Source organism: Pongo abelii, chromosome 2 (genome assembly GCF_028885655.2).
Source record: "Pongo abelii isolate AG06213 chromosome 2, NHGRI_mPonAbe1-v2.0_pri, whole genome shotgun sequence".
Classification (NCBI taxonomy): domain Eukaryota; kingdom Metazoa; phylum Chordata; class Mammalia; order Primates; family Hominidae; genus Pongo; species Pongo abelii.
In genome coordinates, this window is record NC_085928.1 from 159,555,570 (window position 1) to 159,579,120 (window position 23,551).

General features: G+C 36.9%; 1 protein-coding gene across 1 annotated transcript in view; it reads left to right on the top strand.

Annotated features, from left to right (window-relative positions):
• Window positions 1–20,013, top strand: part of RNF13 (ring finger protein 13) — a gene marked incomplete at its 5' end in the record, with an annotated part of 165,747 nt that extends 145,734 nt beyond the window's left edge. The window contains 2 exon segments of the mRNA NM_001131724.1: window positions 18,722–18,802; window positions 19,394–20,013. Of these exon segments, the coding sequence (NP_001125196.1) occupies window positions 18,722–18,802; window positions 19,394–19,758 (446 nt within the window). The 3' untranslated portion in view covers window positions 19,759–20,013.
• Between the last annotated feature and the right edge of the window lie 3,538 nt (window positions 20,014–23,551).

Genomic DNA, 23,551 nt, shown 5'->3' on the forward strand with positions numbered 1-23,551 from the left:
TAGTAGCCATTCTAGTGAGTATGAGTCGATGTCTCATTGTTTTGATTTACATTTCCCTGATGATTAGTGATGATGAGCATCTTTTCAAGTATTTGTTGGCTATTTGTATATCTTCTTTGGAGAATTTTCTATCCAAGTCATTTTCTCATTTTTAAATTAGGTTTGTTGTTTTTTGTTTTTTTTTTACTGTTGAGTTGTAGAAGTTCCTTATATAGTCTGGATATTAACCCCAAATCAGATACATGAGTTGCAGTTATTTTTGCCCAGTCCATAAGCTGCCCCTTCACTCTGTCAATCATGTCTGTTTATGCACAAAAGTTTCTCGTGTCCCATTTGTCTATTTTTTTCTTTTGTTGCCTGTGCTTATGGTGTCACTTCCAAGACATAATTCTCAAATCCGACATCCTGAAGTTTTTCCCCTATATTTTTTTCTAGGAGTTTAATAGTTTTAGGCCTTACATTTAGGTCTTTAATCCCTTTTGAGTTAATTTTATGTAAGGTGTAGCTTAATAAGGTTAAGGTCCAGCTTAATATTTATTTATTTAGGCATGTGGATATCCCAGTTTTCCCAGTACCATTTGTTAAGGAGACTGTCCTTTATTCACTGTGTCATCTTGGCATCCTTGTCAAAAGTCATTTGGCCATACATACAAGGGTTTATTCCTAGGCTCTAAATTCTGTTCCATTGGTGTATATATCTATCTTTATTCTAGTACCATACCATCTTAATTACTGTTGCTGTGTAGAATGTTTTGAAATCAGGGAGTATGAGTCTTCCAATTTTGTTCTTTTTCAAGATTGTTTTGGCTATTCATAGTCCCTTGAGAATTTTATGATGCTTTTTTCTGTTTCTGCAAAAAATGTCATCGGTATTTTGATAAGAATTACATTGAATCTGTAGATCACTCTGGGTAGCATGGACAGTTTGACAATGTTAATAAGTCTTTCAATCTATGAGCCTGGAATATCTTTGCACTTATTTCTGTCTTTGATTTCTTGTGGCAGTGTTTAGTTTGTAGTGTAGAAACCTTTTAATAAGCTCAAGCTTATTCCAAAGTATTTTATCCTTTTTGTTGCTATAGTAAATGGAATTGTTTTCTTAATTTCCTTTTTTTTTTTTTTTACGGCTCCTTTGGTTGAGTGATAATTTCCTTTGTGAATTGATTGTTAGTGTATAGAAATGCAATTTTTGAATTTTGATTTTGCATCCTGTAACTTTGCTGAATTTGCTAATTTTAACAGTTTGTATGGAATATGTCACCTGTGAAGGGAATTAATTTTACTAATTTTCCAGTCTGTATGTTTTCTATTTCATTTTCTTGTCTAATTGCTCTGGATAGACCTCCTAGTACTGTGTTGAATAGTAGTGGTGAGTGTGGGCATCCTTGCCTTATTCCTGCTCTTAAAGGGAAAGTTTCAGTCTTCTTTTGTTGACTATGATGTTAAATGTAGCCGTCTCATATATTACTTTTATTATGCTGGGATAGTTTTTTTCTATTCCTAGTTTATTGAGTGTTTGTGTCATGAGATTGTTGAATTTGTCTGCATCAATTGAAATGATCATCTGGTTTTGTCCTTCATCTTGTTAATGTGGTGTATTAAATAGATTTATTTTCATATGTTAAACCATCCTTTCATTCCACAAATAAGTCCCACTGGTCATGGTGTATAATCCTTTTAATGTACTGTTGAATTCAGTTTACTAGTATTTTGTTGAGGATTTTCACATCAGTATACTTAAGGGATATTTGCCTGCAGTTTTCTTTTTTTGTGTCTCTCTCTCATTCTGGTGTTAAGGTAATTCTGACCTCATAGAATGAGTTTGGAAGTGTTGCAGTTCTTTCTCTCTTTTTTTTTTTTTTTTTAAGACTTTATTTTTTAGAGCAGTTTTAGGTTCACAGCCAAATTGAGTAGAATGTACTGAGATATCCCAATATCCCCTGCCCTCACACAGGCAAAGCCTTCCCAGTTATCAACATCCTGCACCAGAGTGGTCCATCTGTTGCAACTGATGAATGTACATGGACATATCATTATCCTCCAAAGCCCATAGTTTACATTAGGGTTTACTCTCGGTGTTGTATGCCTCCCCTATTATCAACATCCTGCACCAGAGTAGTACATCTGTTGCAACTGATGAACCTACATGGACACATCATTATCCTCTAAAGCCCATAGTTTACATTAGGGTTTATTCTTGGTGTTGTACGTTCTATGGGTTTAGACAAATTTATAGTGACATGTATCCATCATTATAGTATCACACGGAGTAGCTTCACTGCCCTAGAAATCCTCTGTGTTCTGCCTGTTTATCTCTCCCTTCTCACATCCCCTAGCAACCACTGACCTTACTGTTTCCACAGTCACCTTTTCAAGGATGTCAAGTAGTTGGAATCATATAGTATATTGCCTCTTCAGGCTAGCATACTGGCATACTGTGTTCCTTCTTTTGTCTTTTTTTTTTTTTTATACTTCAAGTTCTAGGGTACATGCGCACAACATGCAGGTTTGTTACATATGTATACATGTGCCATGTTCATGTGTTGCACCCATTAACTCATCATTTAGCATTAGGTATATCTCCTAATGCTATCCCTCCCCCTCCCCCAACCCCATGACAGGCCCTGGTGTGTGATGTTCCCCTTCCTATGTCCAAGTGTTCTCATTGTTCAATTCCCACCTATGAGTGAGAACATGCGGTGTTTGGTTTTTTGTCCTTGCAATAGTTTGCTGAGAATGATGGTTTCCAGCTTCATCCATGTCCCTACAAAGGACATGAACTTATCCTTTTTCATGGCTGCATAGTATTCCATGGCATATATGTGCCACATTTTCTTAATCCAATCTATCACTGATGGAGATTTCAGTTGGCTCCAAGTCTTTGCTATTGTGAATAGTGCTGCAATAAACATATGTGTACATGTGTCTTTATAGCAGCATGATTTATAATCCTTTGGCTATATCCCAGTAATGGGATTGCTGGGTCAAATGGTATTTCTAGTTCTAGATCCCTGAGGAATCGCCACACTGTCTTCCACAATGGTTGAACTAGTTTACAGTCCCACCAACAGTGTAAAACTGTTCCTATTTCTCCACATCCTCTCCAGCACCTGTTGTTTCCTGACTTTTTAATGATTGCCATTCTAACTGGTGTGAGATGGTATCTCATTGTGGTTTTGATTTGCATTTCTCTGATGGCCAGTGATGATGAGCATTTTTTCATGTGTCTGTTGGCCGCATCAGTGTCTTCTTTTGAGAAGTGTCTGTTCATATCCTTTGCCCACTTTTTGATGGGGTTGTTTGTTTTTTTCTTGTAAATTTGTCGGAGTTCTTTGTAGATTCTGGATATTAGCCCTTTGTCAGATGTGTAGATTGCAATAATTTTCTCCCATTCTCCAGGTTGCCTGTTCACTCTGATGGTAGTTTCTTTTGCTGTGCAGAAGCTCTTTAGTTTAATTAGATCCCATTTGTCAATTCTGGCTTTTGTTGCCATTGCTTTTGGTGTTTTAGACATGAAGTCCTTGCCCATGCCTGTGTCCTGAATGGTATTGCCTAGGTTTTCTTCTAGGGTTTTTATGGTTTTAGGTCTAACATTTAAGTCTTTAATCCATCTTGAATTAATTTTTGTATAAGGTATAAGGAAGGGATCCAGTTTCAGCTTTCTACATATGGCTAGTTTTCCCAGCACCATTTATTAAATAGGGAATGCTTTCCCCATTTCTTGTTTTTGTCAGGTTTGTCAAAGATCAGATGGTTTGTAGATGTGTGATATTATTTCTGAGGGCTCTGTTCTGTTCCATTGGTCTATATCTCTGTCTTGGTAGCAGTACCATGCTGTTTTGGTTACTGTAGCCTTGTAGTATAGTTTGAAGTCAGGTAGCGTGATGCCTCCAGCTTTGTTCTTTTGGCTTAGGATTGTCTGGCAATGCGGGCTCTTTTTTGAGCCTTGCTCATTGCTAGCACAGCAGTCTGAGATCAAACTGCAAGGCGGCAGCGAGGCTTGGGAGGGGGTGCCCGCCATTGCTGAGGCTTGAGTAGGTAAACAAAGTGGCCGGGAAGCTCTAACTGGGTGGAGCCCACCACAGCTCAAGGAGGCCTGCCTGCCTCTGTAGACTTCACCTCTGGGGGCAGGGCATAGCTGAACAAAAGGCAGCAGAAACCTCTGCAGACTTAAATGTCCCTGTCTGACAGCTTTGAAGAGAGTAGTGGTTCTCCCAGCACGCAGCTTGAGATCTGAGAACGGACAGACTGCCTCCTTAAGTGGTTCCCTGACCCCTGAGTAGCCTAACTGGGAGGCACCCCCCAGTAGGGGCAGACTGACACCCCACACGGCCGGGTACCCCTCTGAGATGAAGCTTCCGGAGGAACGATCAGGCAGCAACATTTGCTGTTCAGCAATATTCGCTGTTCTGCAGCCTCTGCTGCTGATACCCAGGCAAACAGGGTCTGGAGTGGACCTCCAGGAAACTCCAACAGACCTGCAGCTGAGGGTCCTGACTGTTAGAAGGAAAACTATCAAACAGAAAGGACATCCACACCAAAACCCCATCTGTACGTCACCATCATCAAAGACCAAAGGTAGATAAAACCACAAAGATGGGGAAAAAACAAGAGCAGAAAAGCTGAAAATTCTAAAAATCAGAGCACGTGTCCCCCTCCAAAGGAACGCAGCTCCTCAGCAGCAACGGAACAAAGCTGGATGGAGAATGACTTTGACGAGTTGAGAGAAGAAGGCTTCAGACGATCAAACTTCTCCGAGCTAAAGGAGGAAGTTCGAACCCATCGCAAAGAATCTAAAAACCTTGAAAAAAGATTAGACGAATGGCTAACTAGAATAACCAGTGTAGAGAAGTCCTTAAATGACCTGATGGAGCTGAAAACCATGGCACGAGAACTACATGACGGATGCACAAGCTTCAGTAGCCAATTCAATCAACTGGAAGAAAGGGTATCAGTGATTGCAGTTCTTTCAAAGAGTTTCTGTTTTGATTCTTTCAAAGAGTTTGAGAAGGATTAGTGTTAGTAGTGTTAGTTCTTATTTGATGGACTTATTTGATGGACTTCTCCAGTGAATCTGTCTGGTCCTGGCCTTTTTTGTTGGGAGGTTTTTAATTACTATTTCAATTCTTTACTAGTTATAGGTATGTTCACATAGATTTCTTATTTCTTCATGATTTAGTACTGGTAGGCTGTATGTTTCTAGGAATTTATCCATTTCTTCTAGATTATCTGGTTTGATTGTAATTTAATACTAGCCTCATAATTCTTTTTATTTCTATGACATCAGTTGAATATCTTCTATTTCTAATTTTAGCTATTTCAATCTTCTCTCCATTTTAGTTATTGCAGCTAAAGATTTGCTAATTTTGTTCATCTTCTCAGAATACCAACTGTTGGTTTTGTTGTATTTTTTCTATCTTTTTTCCTATTTGATTCATTTATCTCCGCTCTAAGCTAGTTGTGGATTTAGCTTATTTTTCTTTATTCCTTTAAGTGCCAGGTTAAGTTGTTGATTTGAGGTCTGTCTTCCTTTTTAATAAAACTTGCCTCTTAATACTGTTTTTGTTGCATTCCATCAGTTTTGGTATGCTGTGTTTTCATTTTATCTCCAGATATTTTCTAAATTCCCTTGTGATTTCTTATTTGACCCATTGGTTGTTTAAAACTGCATTGATTCCTATACATTTGTGGATTTGGCTGTTTTTTTGTTTTTTGGGGTTTTTTTTGTTTGTTTTTTTGCTATTGATTTGTAGTTTCATTGTGCTGAGGTTGGAGAATATATTTGTATGACTTTAATCTTCTTACATTTAAGGCTTTTTTTGTGGTCTAACATGTAGTCTCTCTTGGAGAATATTACATGTGCACTTGAGAAGAATGTGTATCCCCTGTTGTTGGGTGGAGTGTTCTGTATATGGTAGTTCCAATTGGTCTAAAGAGTTATGCAAGTCATCTGTGTCTTGTTTGATCTTCTGTCTGGTTGTTCTATTCTTACTGAAAGTGGGGTATTGAAGTTGCCTGTTAGTGTTGTGTTGCTGCTCATTTCTTCCTTCAGTTCTTTTTTTTTTTTTTTTTAAAGGTGGAGTTGCGCTCTTTTGCCCAAGCTTGAGTGAAGTGGTGCAATCTTGGCTCACTGCAACCTCCTCCCCCTGGGCTTAAGCGATTCTTCTGCCTCAATCTCCTGAGTAGCTGGGATTATAGGCGCCTGCCACTACACCCAGCTAATTTTTTGTATTTTTAGTAGAGATGAGGTTTCACTATATTGGCCAGACTGGTCTCCTGACCTCTGGTGATCCAACTGCCTCGGCCTCCCAAAGTGCTGGAATTACAGGCGTGAGCCACCGCACTTGGCCATCTTCCTTCAGTTCTGTCAATGTTGCTTCACGTATTTGACTGCTTTGATGTTAGATGTGTATATATTTATTGTTATATCTTTTTGGTGAATTTACCATTATATCATTATGTAATGTCCCCCTTTTTCTCTTATGATAGTTTTTTTTTCTTAAAAGTCTATTCTGTTTGATATATGTATGGCCGCTGCTGCTCTCCAGTTTCTCATTTGCATAGAATATCTTTTCCACCTTTTCACTTTTAGCCCATGTGTGTTTTTTGTTTGTTTGAGAAGGAGTCTCGCTGTCGCCCAGGCAGGAGTGCAGTGGCGCGATCTCGGCTCACTGCAACCTCCACTTCCTGGGTTCAAGCAATTCTCCTGCCTCAGCCTCCTGAGTAGCTGGGATTACAGGCACATGCCACCATGTCCAGCTAATTTTTTGTATTTTTAGTAGAGACAGGGTTTCACCATGCTGGCCAGGCTGGTCTCGAACTCCTAACCTCATGATCTGCCCACCTCGGCCTCCCAAAGTGCTGGCATTACAGGTGTGAGCCACCATGGCTGGCCCCCATGTGTTTTTAGATATAAAGTGATTTTCTTGTAAGCACTTTATTGTTGGATCTCATATTTTTTAGCCATTCAATCAATGTCTTGGTATGTTTGATCTTTTTACATTTAAAATAATTACTGACAAGAAAGGACTTAGTATTACTTTGGTGTGTTTAATACTTTTATGTTTAAAGTAATTACTGATAGGAAAGGACTTAGTATTACTTTTGTTCATTGTTTTTTTGTCTGTCTTACTGCTTTGTCTTTCCTCTCACTGTGTTTTTTGTTGATTTTTTCTAGTGACATTTTGATTCCTTTATTTCCCTTTGTATATATTCTACAGATATCTTCCTCATGGTTACCCTTGCAATTCCATAAAACATCTTAAAAGTTCTAACAATCTATTTTAAACTAACATTTTAAATATTTCAAACTGACAAATTAACTTCAATCACGTATAAAAACCATGCTCCTTTACCTGTCTCTCTGTCTCCCATTTTATGTTATTGATGACTCAAATTGCCTGTTTTTACATTGCTTATCATTTAACATAGATTATTACTTTTTATGCTTTTAGAAAAATTCTGGGCCAGGTGCAGTGACTCATGGCTGTAATCGCAGCACTTTGGGAGGCCAAGGTGGGTGGATCACTTGAATTCAGGAGTTTGAGACCAGCCTGAGCAAAATGGTGAAACCTCATCTCTACAAAAAACACAAAAATTAGCCAGGCATGGTGGCGAGTGCCTGTGATCCCAGCTACCTGGGGGACTGAGGCAAGAGGATGGCTTGAGCCTGGGAGGCGAAGGTTGCCGAGAGTCGAGATCATGCCACTGCACTCCAGCCTGGGTGACAGAGCCAGACCCTGTCTAGGAAAAAAAAAAAAAAAATTATATACCAGATTTATAAGTGATTTACTCACCTACATTACAATAATACAGGATTCTATATTTGTCTATATGTTTAACTTTACCTGAGACTTATGTTTTTATTAATATATGGTTTTATGTTCCTGTTTATCAGCTTTTCACTTACTTGTAGATGCTCTTTTAGAATTTCCTATAGAATAAGTCTAGTAGTGATAAACTCCCTCAATTTTTATCTGAGAAGGTCTTAATTTCTGTTTTAGTTGGTTTTGAAAGGGCACTTTTGCTAAACATAGCATTCTTGATTGGCACTGCTTTTCTTTTGAATACATCATCCCATTTCCTAGCCTGGAGGGTTTCTGCTAAGTCTGCTGAGAATCTAATATGAGCTCCTTTGTATGTACTGGGTTGCTTTTTTTTTTTTTTTGCTGCTTTCAAGATCTGTCACTAGACAGTTTAATTATAATATGATGATATGTCTCAGTGTAGATCCCTTAGATCCCTTTAGATTTATTCTGGTTGGAATTATCTGAGATTCTTGAATTTGTATATCCATTTCTCTCAGATTTGGGAAGTTTCCAACCATTATTTCTTCACATAAGTCCTCTACCCCTTTCTTTCTTCTCCTTCTGAGGTTCCCATAATGCATGTTTTCTTCTGTTTGATGCTATCCCAGAAGTCCCTCAGATTCTCTTCATTTTCCTTCATTCTTTTTTCTTTTTTTTTTTTTGCTCCTCTTCATTTCTTCTCTTTTTCTTTCTTCTTTCTTTTTTTGGGATTTATCCTGCTTGGTGTTCTCTTAACTTCCTGGATCTGTGGTGGGGTGTCTGAAACTAATTTCAGGAAATCCCCAGTCATTATTACTTTATTTATTGCTTCTGTTCTTTTCTCTTTTAATTTTCTTGATGTTTCCATTATGCATATGCTACATTTTCTGTAGTTGTTCCATATTCTTGGACATTATTCCATTTTTTTCCGTCTTTTTTCTCTTTGCTTTTCAGTTTTGTAGTGACATGTCCTTAAGCTCAAAGATACTTTGCTCAAGATGTGTCCAGTGTACTAATGAGCTAATCAAATGCAGTCTTCATTTTTGTTAGTGTTTTTGATCTCTAGCACTTCTTTTTAATTCTTTCTAAGAATTTCCATCTCTTTGCCTACGTTAACCAACCATTGTTGCATGTTGCGTAATTTTTCCACTAGCACCCTCAGAATATTAATGGTGGTTGTTTTAAATTCCTGATCCGATAATTCCAACATTCCTGCCATATCTGAGTCTGTTTGTGATGCCTGCTCTGTCTCTTCAAGCTGTGTTTTTGCCTTTTAGTATGCTTTGTAATTTTTGGTTGAAAGTGGGACATGATGCCATGATATACTGGGTGAAAAGAATTGCGGTAAATAGGCCATTAGTCAGGTAGTAGTGAGGTACAGGGGAAGGGGAAGCATTCTATAGTTTTATAATTATATCTGAACCTTTTTTTTAAAATTAGGACAGAGCGAAGCTCTCACTCTGGTACCTAAGCTGGAATGCAGTGGCATAATCTTGACTCACTGCAGCCTCTATCTCCTGAGTTCAAGCCATCCTCCTGCCTCAGCCTCCTGAATAGCTGGGACTACTGGCACACACCACCATGCCCAGCTAATTTTTTTTTTTGGTAGAAATGGGGTCTTTCTATGTTGCCCAGGCTGATCTTGAACATCTGGAATCAAGCACTCCTCCCACCCCAGCCTCCCAAAGTGCTGGGATTACAGATGTGAGCCACCACACTTGGCCTGTCTCAGTCTTTAAGTGAGCCTGTGGCCCAAGGGTCTGAACTTCACAAGTGCCCCTCACTTCTTTTCCCAGAATTAGGTGGGACCAGATGGCTGGAGGGAGCTGGAGTTGGGTATCTTCTGTTCTACATAGGTTAGAGCTGATTGGAGTTGGGTATTTTTGCCCTTTCCCCAGGTCAGTTAGATTCTAAAACCACAGTAGATTATGATCTGGTAAAATAGTTTTTCTTGGGGGAAGGCCTTGTTCAGAACATAATGCTTCTCCCAACCACCCCCAATACCTGAGGGGATTTTTCCTGGTAGAGCTTCAGGAGGTAAAACTCAAAGCATTGGGTCCCCTGGAAGTTTTTTAACTCTCAGACTTGTCCACACTGAGTCTCTGGCAATTTGTTTATTACAGTTCAGGCTTTGCTACCAGTACTGGTTCTTATGGTGCTTTTCTACTCAGGGTTTCTGCTAAGTTGTGACTCTTTGTATCTGCTGTCTGTCAGAAAAGGGAATGTTTCTCAGCTGTTCTAAAGGAATACTTTTCAGAAGGCCCACAAAGCAGTGAAATAACTGAGGATGCAAGTTGGGTGAGGAATTACTACCATGATTCCTAAGAAATCAGTGCATTCATGAGTTATTTGAAAAGGAACTGTTTTATTACCTCATGTCCAGAGATAAAGATCCTAAGGTCTGTACTGTAATAGCTTTGACTGAAGGAGACTGAGAGAGTTGGTGCTATAGGTTGATTTGTATCATGGCACTCTTTTATCATTTGCCTGTAGCTGTATTTGCTTAGGAGAACCATGCTTCAGTCCACCCCTGCCTCTTTCTACTTTAGTCCGTGTTGTTTGTACCAAATGGGTTATTTGGAATTAAGTTGGATTGGGATGGGCATTGCACCAAATCAAAATTTGGTAATTTTGCATTTTAGGTCTTATAAGCATGTAACACATACTATTATGTAGTATTAAAGCAAACTGTGTACTTTGCATACATGAATTCACTTAGTTTTCAGAGCAGCCTAATTAGGGAAGTACTGTCATGTCTATTTTATGGATAAGGAATATGAGACTTAGAAAGGTCAAGTAAATTACCTGAGGATACACAAGCAGCTAAAGGTAAGTGGCAGGGCTGCAATTGAACCTCCTGACTCCAAACACTAGTAAATACTCCCCTACTCTCTTCAGTCACTGCCATTTCATGGCTTTCATTCTTCCCATTCTCCTTCTCTCGTCATTCCCTCCACCCACTCCTGCTTTTCCTTCTCCTCTTTAACTCACTATGTCAAAGAGAAAAGGAAAGACCATTTTGGAGACAAACTTAATTTGCTGAAAGTTCAAGTCTACTGGCAGTATATAATACTCATTTCATCATATTCTGCATTAACAAGGTAAAATATCCATTTATATTTCTGCTTTTGAAACCTGGCATGCCCTTTGTTCACATTTCTGTTAGGATCATACTATTTTATTATTGATTTGTATGCACTATTTAGAAGGAAATTTTATGTATGACTTCCTGTAGTCACCTTTGCCACTCTGAGAGCTGCAACATATATTAGACTAATCTAATCAACAAGCAGAAGTCATCTAGAAGCAATTGGGCTTTATGCAAAAATAATGTAGGCCCACTGCCGCAAGTGTAACTGAGACGGACAGGTTTTTTATTTAATTTCCTTTATATGTTGGAAAAGAAAAATTTTAGATTAGGATGTACATAAATTTGAGTTTGTTTAAGCGGGCTCTGGAAGGGTGTTGTATACCCTCATTTCCTAGTGGCCTGAAAAAGAATAATAAAAGAAGAATAATGAATCTTCTGTACTTAGTAAAAGGAAATGCTTTTTTTTTTTTTGAGACGGAGTTTCGCTCTTGTCGCCCAGGCTGGCGTGCAATGGTGCAATCTTGGCTCGTCACAACCTCTGCCTCCCTTATTCAAGCGATTCTCCTGCCTCAGCCTCCTGAGTAGCTGGGATTACAGGCATGTGTTACAACGCCCAGCTAATTTTGTATTTTTAGTAGAGACAGAGTTTCTCCATGTCGATCAGGCTATTCTTGAACTCCCGACCTCAGGTGATCCACCTGCCTCGACCTCCCAAAGTGCTGGGATTACAGGCATGAGCCATCATGCCTGGCCTAGGAAATGCTTTTTAAGTACTTGAGGTCTGGCACAATATTTACCATTCCAAAACTCCCATTAACTTTGGTTTTTCTCCTCAGCATGATAAATCTTTATTCAGAAAGGCTTTGGGTACAGTTGTAGTTTATCTGCATGGATAATATCAACCAAGTTAGAACCAATAAAGAGTAATAGAGAATGACTGTTTAAAATACTATAGGGAAAAGTTGGATTTTTTTTTTAAGCTAGATTACCCAAAGTTAACTTTGGCCAAAGTGGATATCAATTCCTAGACTTGGGTTTTAACTTAAATGGATTTATTTATGGCCTCTAAGACAATCATTTTATTCTCACTGCATTCATGAAATAATTCACTAACACATTTCTCCCAGAGAGTTGCTAATGCAATGCTCTTTCCCTCAGTGGAGTCATCTGATTGTTTTAGCACAGGCACTATCATCTCACCATCAGAATATATAAGAAATGTTTGATATTGCAGAATATTAGCTGCTATTGTGTAGCATTCTAGAAATGTTTATAAAAGTATGAAACCATGGGAGATGGGAATAAAAAATGGTCTTCATCCCTTCTTTGTGTTAAATATCTGAAGAAAAAAGTGTTCTGGCTTATGAATTGGAAACATTTTCATTCCTAGTGAATATGTAGCTACTTAAGTATATTTCTTAACACTATGAATCAAAGGGAAATATTTAAATGTGACCAAAATTCTACATACATAACCTAGGAGGCAATATAATACAACATAACAGCTAAGACTGTGCAAAGGCTTTAGAGCCCAAAAGACCTGGGCTGGAATTCTGGATCCCCCATTTATTGGCTGTGTGACCTTGTGCAAGTTTCTTAACCTTGCCAAACACCCATTCATGTGTAAATGTACCTAATAGTACCTACTTCACAAGGTGTGTGGTGGGAGGGATTTATATCAGTTTATGAAAAATGCCTACACTAGTGCTTGGCGGCACATAGAACTCAACAAGTGGTAGCAATTATTATTATAAAAGCAAAACAACCTCTTAAATAAAAATCATAAAATATTAGTGTCATCAAAATTCAGTCATTAAACATATTTTATGATTAAAAAGAAGACTGCCAAAATCATGAAGCAGTTGGAAAATAAAAACATTACACTTGAAATTTCAATAACAGTAAGTTTGAGCTAGTTGTATTTTTGTTTTAGAATTTTTTGGTTATCATGAGATTTGACATCTTAAGTAAAAGGTCTATTTGTTATACTATGTTCTGGTGTGCTCTAGTGTTTTCAACAAGGTATACACATAGATGTTAGAAAAAAAAAACCCTTTGGTTGTTGCAATTTTCTCCTTATTGCATCTAATTGAAAACATAGAGGAAAGTGTAGAACACGTCTGTGGGTACTTTTCATACCAGTGATAGTACCACGGAAGCCATGGAAGTCTTTAAGAGAACTCCCGTAGGCTTAGAATGTAGTGAAAATGTTAGGGGACTCTATAACATTTGTATTACCACCCTTACCCTTACTCCTTACCCACCCACCTGCAAAAAAACAAAAAAGAAAAAAAGAAACTATTCTAGTAATCAGCTGCTTCATTGTGCTAAAAAGTACTTCTGTTTTGGAAATATTTGCCAATGAACCAAAAATAATTTGGCATTTGGAAATATCTTCCATTGGCATAGCTTGTAATACAATTCACAGAAACTTTTAAAAACAACTTGAATGTAGTATCTGTCAACTTTCCTATTTACCACACTTTGGGGACAGGATCTTAAATCTTCCTATCTTATTCATCTTCACTTTTGAAGTTCTTTCAGAAATGTTCATGCTGATTAATAGTTAAACGATTTAAGTATTAACTTACCCATTTCTAGCACATATAATATAGTAGTAGCCTTTTAGTTGTTTTCTTGCTTCTGAAGCAGCCAGCATCCTTACACATTTTTTCATTACTCATTAATTGTCCTCAAAAATTGCTCTTCAAGCAAAATGTGGTTTCCTGTATTTCCTGTGTCATTCAATTAATGTATTTCTCTAAGTCTAACCATAAGAACTAGATACCACACACAGTTTCCTAACAGATGGAAAATCCTTATGTTTTCACTTAACATCCCTCTCTATTAAGCAGCTCTCTCTGGGAGCTGTCTCCCTTGCCCCATTAGCATGTTAAAGCAGCCAGATCCCTGATATATAAATGATAAAAGTGGATTTCATATCTGACATTTTAAGTTACCAGGCATTTTTCCTTTATGGCTTAATCATTGAGATTTTTGAAGATTATATGTACAGGAGGGGAAAGATTTTTATTTCAGAGACTGGAAAAAAGCAACATAGCATTTTAGTAGACTGCATAAAAATGGAGCAATAGTTAATTTTTATAATTTTTTACTTTAGCTATTAAAGACTTTTTTTATAACTACATTTTAACAGCTTTTAATCTAACCTTAATAATAAATATTAATTCCTTTGCCCAGGGTTTGGAAATAATCAGAAAGAGTTCTCAGGCAAATCTGGCTTTTTAAAATATTTTATCCTGTTGTATTTTGTTCAGATTTCTTGGGAACTGGTATAGGGAAAAGAAGAATAAAAAATAAGATTCATTTATTTCTTATTTGCTAGAAAAAAAGCTGCTATTCATACCAAACACACTTTTGGACTACAGGGCAATTAAAAAGAATTCAATACTAAGAAAAAAAAGCTGCTGTTTTCTTCACTGGCAGAAGCAGCGAGTAAGTGGCAACTCATGACTCTAATGATGCATCATCCCTAGGCAGATTATTTATAATGCATATGTAAAGTCAGTATCACTAGTGAAATCTATATGTATTTAACCCTGAATCTTCAATCTCTTTTATCTTTTACTTTGAAGAAACCTATTCTTGGTTTACTTGATACCCAGGCTAGTTTGGTATAGAATTGAACAATTAACTTCTACATCAATTTGTCTGCACTGTGACTATTTTAACTAGCTCAGTTTTAAGCCTTGTTTAGAAATGGTAATTCCTCTTTCTAAATTTAATTTTATGTCCAAATGTTTTTGTTACAGCCTGGCCAAATTCAGGTCCCCATCTAACTTACTATCATATTTATTCAAAGACTGAAAGAAGGCCACAAGGATGAAGCATGAATGAAGGGTGGATTGGTATGAGATGAGATAGGATGGGGGGGTAGGCGGATCAGATCATATATAGTTATATGAAGGCCATAATAAGGAGGTCAAATTTTATTCTCAGGGAAGCCATTTAAATTAGAATGGCATGATGTGATATTTCATTTTTAAAAGATCACTCTAGGTGCTAAAAACTACATGGGGCAGGAATAGATGGGAGACCAGAGAGGACGCTCTTAGCATAATCTAGAAGATTAGACCAGAGTAATCAAGGTGATGGATAGAAGGGGAAAGATTCAGGGTATGTTTTGCAGATAAAAGGTTCCAGGATCTGGTGACAGACTGTATGAAGGCTCTAAGGAAAAGCAGCATCAAAGATAGGCCTAGGCCTGATACTCAGTTCATGCCACTGCCTTGGCTGCCTAGGTCTTTGTGTGAGTCTTGTTATGAAGGGCCAATGCTTTTCTGTATCTGATGAGCCAAAGTTTTGGGCTTGAAATGGGGAAAAATCATGGATGAACAAGTTTAAAGAGGAGACAATCTAAGTTCTGTCCAGCTACATGTTTTAACATTCCCAGATTGATGAGATTTACTTTAAAAGTACCTTCATGAAATTTTTCTGAAACTTTATTCTACAGTAGTGCCAAAAACATTCCAGACAAAAGCGTGTCCTATTGTTTCATGTAACAGACATGAATCTGATTTCTCCCACAACTTCTGACATCTTACCCACTAGTGAATTAGCAAAGTTTTGTTAGCCAGCAGGGGTTTCTATGAGGGTTTCTCACCCTCAGCACTACTGACATTTAGATGGGGTACTTTGGTTTAGGGGGCTGTTCAGTACATTATAGGATGTTTAGCACCATCCCTGGTCCACAAGATGCCAGCCACAACTCTCAGATATGAAAACCAAAAATGTTTCCAGATATCACCAAATGTCCTTTGGGAGCAAAATCATCCCCAGTTTAGAACCCAACTCATGGTGCTAATAGTAACAAAACTAACACTTAAGCACTTGTTATAGCCCTTTTATCTTATACTGCCAGAGACAGTAGGTAATGTTTAAAATCTTATAAATCATAAAAATAGATAAATGCCTTTAATTTCTATTTTAAATGTAATTATAAATCCACTCAACAATTGATGTTGGACCACAGCCTTTTGAGTATGAATCCACTGGCTGGATTTCCAAATTGCCATGGTACATGAAGCATTTTCTACCATTTTTAGTTTCAAGTATTTTAGTGGGGGGAAAACTGGATTCTGCTTTCAACATTTGTCCAGTATTTTAGTTTTTTTACCCATACCCAATTTAACGACTTTTTGGCTGGGGATGGGTTGAGGGGAGCAATTAGCTTTTTTTTTTTTAAGTATTTCTAATGCATTCAACCTAACTTTCAAATAAAACCAGAAGTCTTTTACACTCACAGTTTATGGACTGCTGAATATTTAACTGAATTACATAATTACCCTAAGTAAAACAAACAGGTTCAATGACCACTGCCACTAGCCTTTTGTAAGCATGCAGCTGATCATCTGGTGGGACAAAAGCATAAGGTTGATTAGAGAATAGCCTCCTAGCCACAGTCTTCTACCATGTGATAAGTAAGTATGCCTATCGGCTAGTTTTACTAGGTAAAAATTGGTTAAGAGGTATTGTATGTGTGAAACACCATGTAAATTACTCTACTTGCATTATCTCTTTTAATCTTCACAATAACCCTTATACATAATTATATTAATGTTTGTGTTTTGCCTTTGAGAAAACAAACAAAGATAAGTGTTTTACATAAAGTTACATAGCTAATAAAAGGACCAGGATGGGAACCTCAGGCATTCTAATATGTGCTTTACCATTTCATCACAAATCCAAGGCCATAAAGGTTAATTTTCTACAGAACACTAAGCTCCAGTTTGGTCCATGATCACAAACTGTACCTTGGAATCTTGACCTGTCATCTTCAAACTAAGTGCTGTGGCAGTAAAATATGGGATATTAATATAAATCTACTACTTGAACAATTCAAAGGATTGATAACAAAGCTCAGTGACTCCAAATCATCAAGTCTGTACATTTAAAGATAACCCAAATATACCTGTATTAGTTTCCTATTTCTTTGATAACGAATCACCAAAAGCTTAATGCCCTAAAACAACAAAAATATATTATCTATAGGTTAGAAATTTGACACAGGTCTCACAGGGCCAAAACCATGGTGTCAGCAGGACTGTGTTCCTTTCTGGAGGTTCCAGGGAAGAATCCATTTCCTTACCTTTTCTGGCTTCTGGAGGGAACTCACATTCCTTGACTTGTGACCCTTCTTCCCCCTATCTTCAAAGCCAGTAGTTGCATCTCCCTGACCATTCATCTGTAGCCACATCGCCCCCTGACTCTGAATTTTCCTGCTTCCTTCTTCCACTTTTCAAAACCCTTGTGATCACATTGAGCTCACATGGATAATACAGGCTGATCTCCCTACCTCAATAAAATGAGCCTTAGAGCCTTGGCACAGCTTTGAGCCACAGTCAGTTCCTGTTCAGCTACATTAACTGTTTTGTTTTTAGTAGGCGTTTTCAAAAGGTGATGTGACTCAGAGGTTGATTTGTATGAGAAATCAGTCATGATTGAATTGCCTATCTGTCCTCAAAGTCCATGTAAATAGATCTATGTAATTATAATTAAAAACAATAATTACAGATATATCAGAGGTCCTTTAGTCTTCTAATAGTTGAGTCTAGTAAGTTTCACCAAATTCCACACACAAGAGTCTAACACATGTACACATGCATTTGTTACAGAATGTAATTTAGATACTATAGTAACCAAACTCAAGGTAATGGACAAAAATTAGTAATTCTCATTAAAGCTATTTTGGGTTCCTCCTGAATGTGCGTTTTAAATGACTAGGACATTAAAGGGATTGTTTCAGAAGAACTATCAGCACCTTTTTTATGTGTCATGTTCATCCAGACTATCCATCCAGATAATGGCTTTATTTCTGATATGTCTTCCAAGGTTGTTACCCTTCTGTGTGGGATAGGCAATGAATTTAACTGTCTTTTTTCCCTAAAAGTTTTATAAGTTTTTATCTAACATATTCATGTAGTGGGAAAAAACTCACAAAAGTGCTTTCAAGCACTCACAGTGGTGTCTAAGCCACTATTAATTGAAAAAGCTGCTGTATTTTAAAAAACTGCTAGTTCCTGTGAACCAAGATCACGCCACTGCACTCCAGCCTGGGCCAAAAGTGCGAGACTCCGTCTCCAAAAAAAAAAAAACTGCTAGTTCCTTTAAAAACTTAAAAAACTACACTGGCATTCCAAAAAGAGCTATGAATTAATAAATTTCTATGATTATAAAACTGATAAATTCCACAGTAAGACAATTAAAGTGGCAATATTAATAGTATACCCTTTATTGAATACCTATGTGTCTGGCCCTTTGCTCATTTCATCCTTATAACCTGCAAGGTAAGTTAATCTTTTTACTGATAAAGAACTGGATGGCAAAGACTAAACAACTTGCCAAGCACCACAGAACTTGGTAAATGTTGGAGATTTGAAGCCCAGTGTGACTCATTTCGATTCCGTTTTTATTTGCTAATATAGTTAAACATTTGAGTATATTCTCATGTTTCCATTTTTATTTAAAAAATGACTCAGAATTTGAACATTTTAGTAGTGAAATTTTGTTCTCTGGCATTAAATATTTCAAAACTAGCATCTGATTAGGTAGAATACTGATGTAATTATGAGTCTTATTAAAATATTTTGCAAAGATAATCAAGATAAACAAATTTGTCATCAATTTTTAACTAGTTTAGGTAAAATGTTAATTACTTAAATTGAAACTTCAGGTCCTAGGACTTAGATAAGCAGATCCTTGAGTCCGACGCAAAAAGCATCATTCAAAAATAAAATAAATACATCAAAAGGCAATAACTGAGGACTAACTTGAAAAGTTTGAAAGGTGAAAAAATAGTTCTCTACATATTTTCTGTTTTCAGGAGATGAGTATGATGTATGTGCCATTTGTTTGGATGAGTATGAAGATGGAGACAAACTCAGAATCCTTCCCTGTTCCCATGGTATGAGTAATTACATACTGCTTTGAATTTACATATAGTAATTTATATTTAGGTTCCATATTCCAGGAGAAGAGATGGAAAATCATTATTAGCACACCATAAGCCAGGCCCTGTACTAATTAGTGGTCTCATTCAAGGATGGTGGTGTATTTATAAAAATTTATAAACTTTCAGGCCGGGCATGGTGGCACACGCCTGTAATCCCAGCACTTTGGGAGGCTGAAGCAGGCAGATCATGAGGTCAGGAGATCGAGACCATCCTGGCTTACACAGTGAAACCCCGTCTCTACTAAAAATACAAAAAATTAGCTAGCGTGGTGGCGGGCGCTTGTAGTCCCAGCTACTAGGAAGGCTGAGGTAGAAGAATGGCGTGAACCCGGGAGGCAGAGGTTACAGTGCGCCGAGATCATGCCACTGCACTCCAGCCTGGGTGACAGAGCAAGACTCCATCTCAAAAAAAAAAAAAATTTATAAATTTTCTTCCCGTCCCTACATGATACATACAGAACACTGAATAAATATGCCAAGAGATTAAATATAAAAGTATCAACCGCAGCATACTAACTAAAGATGTATATTTTGCTTCAACAGCTTATCACTGCAAGTGTGTAGACCCTTGGCTAACTAAAACCAAAAAAACCTGTCCAGTGTGCAAGCAAAAAGTTGTTCCTTCTCAAGGCGATTCAGACTCTGACACAGATAGTAGTCAAGAAGAAAATGAAGTGACAGAACATACCCCTTTACTTAGACCTTTAGCTTCTGTCAGTGCCCAGTCATTTGGGGCTTTATCAGAATCCCGCTCACATCAGAACATGACAGAATCTTCAGACTATGAGGAAGACGACAATGAAGATACTGACAGTAGTGATGCAGAAAATGAAATTAATGAACATGATGTCGTGGTCCAGTTGCAGCCTAATGGTGAACGAGATTACAACATAGCAAATACTGTTTGACTTTCAGAAGATGATTGGTTTATTTCCCTTTAAAATGTTTAGGTATATACTGTAATTTGATTTTTTGCTCCCTTCAAAGATTTCTGTAGAAATAACTTATTTTTTAGTATTCTACAGTTTAATCAAATTACTGAAACGGGACTTTTGATCTGGTATTTATCTGCAAGAGTATACTTCATTCACTAATAATAGACTGGTGCTGTAACTCAAGCATCAATTCAGCTCTTCTTTTGGAATGAAAGTATAGCCAAAACATAAAAAAAAAAAAAAAAAAAAATCCTCAGTATAGCTTGCAATTAAGACCTAGACCACAGTATTTAAGTGTTTTGCGTTTTATACATGAGGTCAGTGCTACAGCCACCTAGCATGAACTAACCCAGCCTCCACCTCCATAAAGTTACCTAGAGTTGTTCAGTTGGAATATGTTCTGGCATTTACTCAACCTGCCAATCATTAGGGAGAGGCAACAAGGTAATTCAGCCTTTCCTCCTATCAGCACAAAGAAACTCAAAGCTGTTTTTTCCCTTTTCTGTTCCAAAGCAGTCTTATCCTGACAGGAGCGGTCGATACTAGTGCAGATTTCAACACTTTTTTTTAACGTTTTAATTACTATAGTGTTATGTAGAGATTTGATTGAGCAGCTAATGTTTCTGAACTTTACTAATTTTCAGTGTCCTTAAGGGTTCTGTGGTGTTGTTATCAAAGCAAAAAGAAAATGCTGCATAAAAATACCAAACTTCAGCAACTGTTAATACTCAGATCATATACCTCTTAATAAACGGCATCTTATGCTAATTAGCCCTGCTAAACTATGTACAGAGGAAACTGTTCAAGTATTGGATTTGAAAGTAAGTGACTTATGTTTAACAGAACTAATGATGTATTGAAACACTGTATTATGAAAAGCTAAATTATACATCATTGTAACTATGTAGAAAATGTAGACTAATGTATAATCAAAATGCTAAGGATTTTTATATGGCCTTGTATGAGAGGAGTTTGAATGTTAATAAACATGTTTTCCACTTTAAGATCCAGTAAATGTTTGTTCTACTGTAGTATTACTTAACATATTAGCCTTATTTATATATATCCTATAAAGGGATAATAATTGAGGTCAGAGAAATCACATCACCTTAGTTTATACAAGATAACTGACCATTCACATGCAGTTAGTTAGGTAATATCCCAAAAAGTTCAGACTGCTGCCAAAATTATTCCAAAAATAAACAGTGTACATTTTGGTACCCTGTTGTAAATTATGGTATATCAAGGGAAAATTTCACTTTCCAAATTGCCTTCTAAAAAATAATGTTCATAATCAGGAAAAAAATAGGTATTTCTACTTTGGAAAATAAACGGTTGAATTCAACATCAGCTAGCTGATACCTCATTCCTCTTCCCCTTTTTTATAGAAAATTAAAGAACCACAGGGCTGAGAAACAGGACATCAAAGATTACCACGGTAGTTAGTTAAGCAGAGTTTGGAATTTGACATAATTGTATGGCCCTAACCTTTTTAAACCTGCTTGGTCATTTGCATAATTTTCATTTAACCTGAGTGAGGGTGTGAGGACAAAACATTGAGCTCAGTATCTGGCACATAAATGCGCAATAAGTAATAGCCTTCAAAATAATTATTAAATAAAAACAAACCTAAAACAGTATTTTAAAATAGGAAAAGGGGGAAAAAAAAGTCACAGTAATGGTTAAGTATGTATTAGATGTTATATTCCCTCAGTCTTTAATCCAAAGTTTAGAACAAGGACCTGGTTCCTTTATGTTAGGAGTTTTCATGGAAAAAAAAATTTTTTTGAAATTCCAAATTATTACTTTAATTGTAAAGAAAATCTACGAAGTGTCTTACTTAGCAGCACTGGCTAGGGCTGTTACTAGGTTCTGTTAATGTTCACTTGAAATGTTCTGTAATTTCATGGTATAGCTTTTTGAACAGGACAGTAGGTCCAATTAAAATCCAATTTCTATTTAAAAAACATTTAAAATTTTCTTGATTACAAAAGTAACATTAAAACACTAGAAATCAAAATATAGTCACCTGGAAACTTTCACTCCAGAAATAAATTTATCTTAATATATTGCCTTCACAAATACATATGTAAAATACATGTATATTAATACTGTATGTGCACTGTCGTGACATATTTATATCATTAACATTCATTGGTAAGCATTCTCATGTCATTCTTCAATGACTATTTTGTCCTATGGACTTAAAATCATTTATTCAAACCATACCCCTTAAAAAGCTGAACTTTGTAGATATTTTCCAAGTTCGGATGTCATAAGTAATGCGGCACGATGCACATTCTGGTATACAAATTTGTATAGCTTCATTTCCATATGCTAAATTCCTACAACTAAGTACAAAGCAAAGTACACAGGTATATATTTCCCTAAGTATTTTTCTAATGAAATTGTGGGTAGAGAGCCAATGAATAATTTCATTATATACTATTTTAATGATACAGTCACCCTTTACCACCTTCTCTACCCCCAACCTCCTCTCTGAACACACACATACACACTGCCCCCTCACCTACTTACAGATTAGTTCATTGACAGTTTCAGAATTTTGGTCACTGCCTTCTATAATTGGTTACCCTAATAGTTCTTTACATGTAAAGTGTGAATGTGTATTACTGTAAAATCTCAAATCATCACAACTCAACCACTGAATTTTCATTTGCCCAATCTTTTGGCCTTAACAGGTCAAGAAACTGATACCAGGTTTTTATTATAGTTTTACTATTTCTAGGTTATGTCCAACTACCAAAATAGCCCCAAATCCTTTATCTCCCATATTTGTACATCTCTATGTACAACCATATTCACAACCTATGCCTGACAACTAGTCAAATAAAAAAAAACTTCTTTCATGATGCGTATATTAAGACAGAGAGGTTAATTCCTATTCCCTAACCCATTGTTTCTCAAAAGGTAGCATATATACCACTTAAAATGAATCAGACTGACCCAGTGATTGTTTTTGAAAAGGGATTCCTGGGCTTATGGACTCTCCATCTCCAGAGTGGAACCCCAGAGTCCATAATCTGCCTTATAACCAGCTCCCCAGTTTTATTGAGCCCTACTAACTTTTGAGCACCCCTGGCTCTAAGCGTCTGCTTGACAGTTGTTGGTAATAATGATTTATCTAAATAGCCCTAAATTTACATATTTACCGAACTTCAATACATATCAGGGATTTTATGGCCTCTGGATTTAAACCTATTACATAGCCATGGTCAACATGTCACTACAAAGCCAAAAAATGCAAAAGCATCCCAATTATCTTATATGCTGCCTAAGGAATGTCTTCTGCTCTTATGTGGGAGGGCCCCAGCTGGCTGACTTCAGCCTGCCAACACAGCCTCCAAATCTAAAGTCATATGACATTTCAACACAGAAAAATCCACAATAGTGCAGAAACCCTTCTTGGTACTCCCTTTACTGTTTATTAGATTTCACATCTAGAAACCAGCAAGAAGAGGAAAATACTTATTTTCTAGCAGATAAGTCAGTTGCTTCTCACATACGCCTGAAGATGAGCCTGAAATGACTAAAAGCTATGTGTAACAGATCAAAGCCCATTAAAAAGGAATTCCCAGGCACTAATTTTATCTGTAATATTACTTGAAGTAGGCCATCACCTAATGTTGTTAAAGTTTTATGCTTGCAGCAGACTTTGGCCTATTCTGTGTATTCCCACTTTGTCAAAAATCAACTTTTAACAGTTTATATAAACAATGTATATAAACAACAGGAGCCTAGAGTA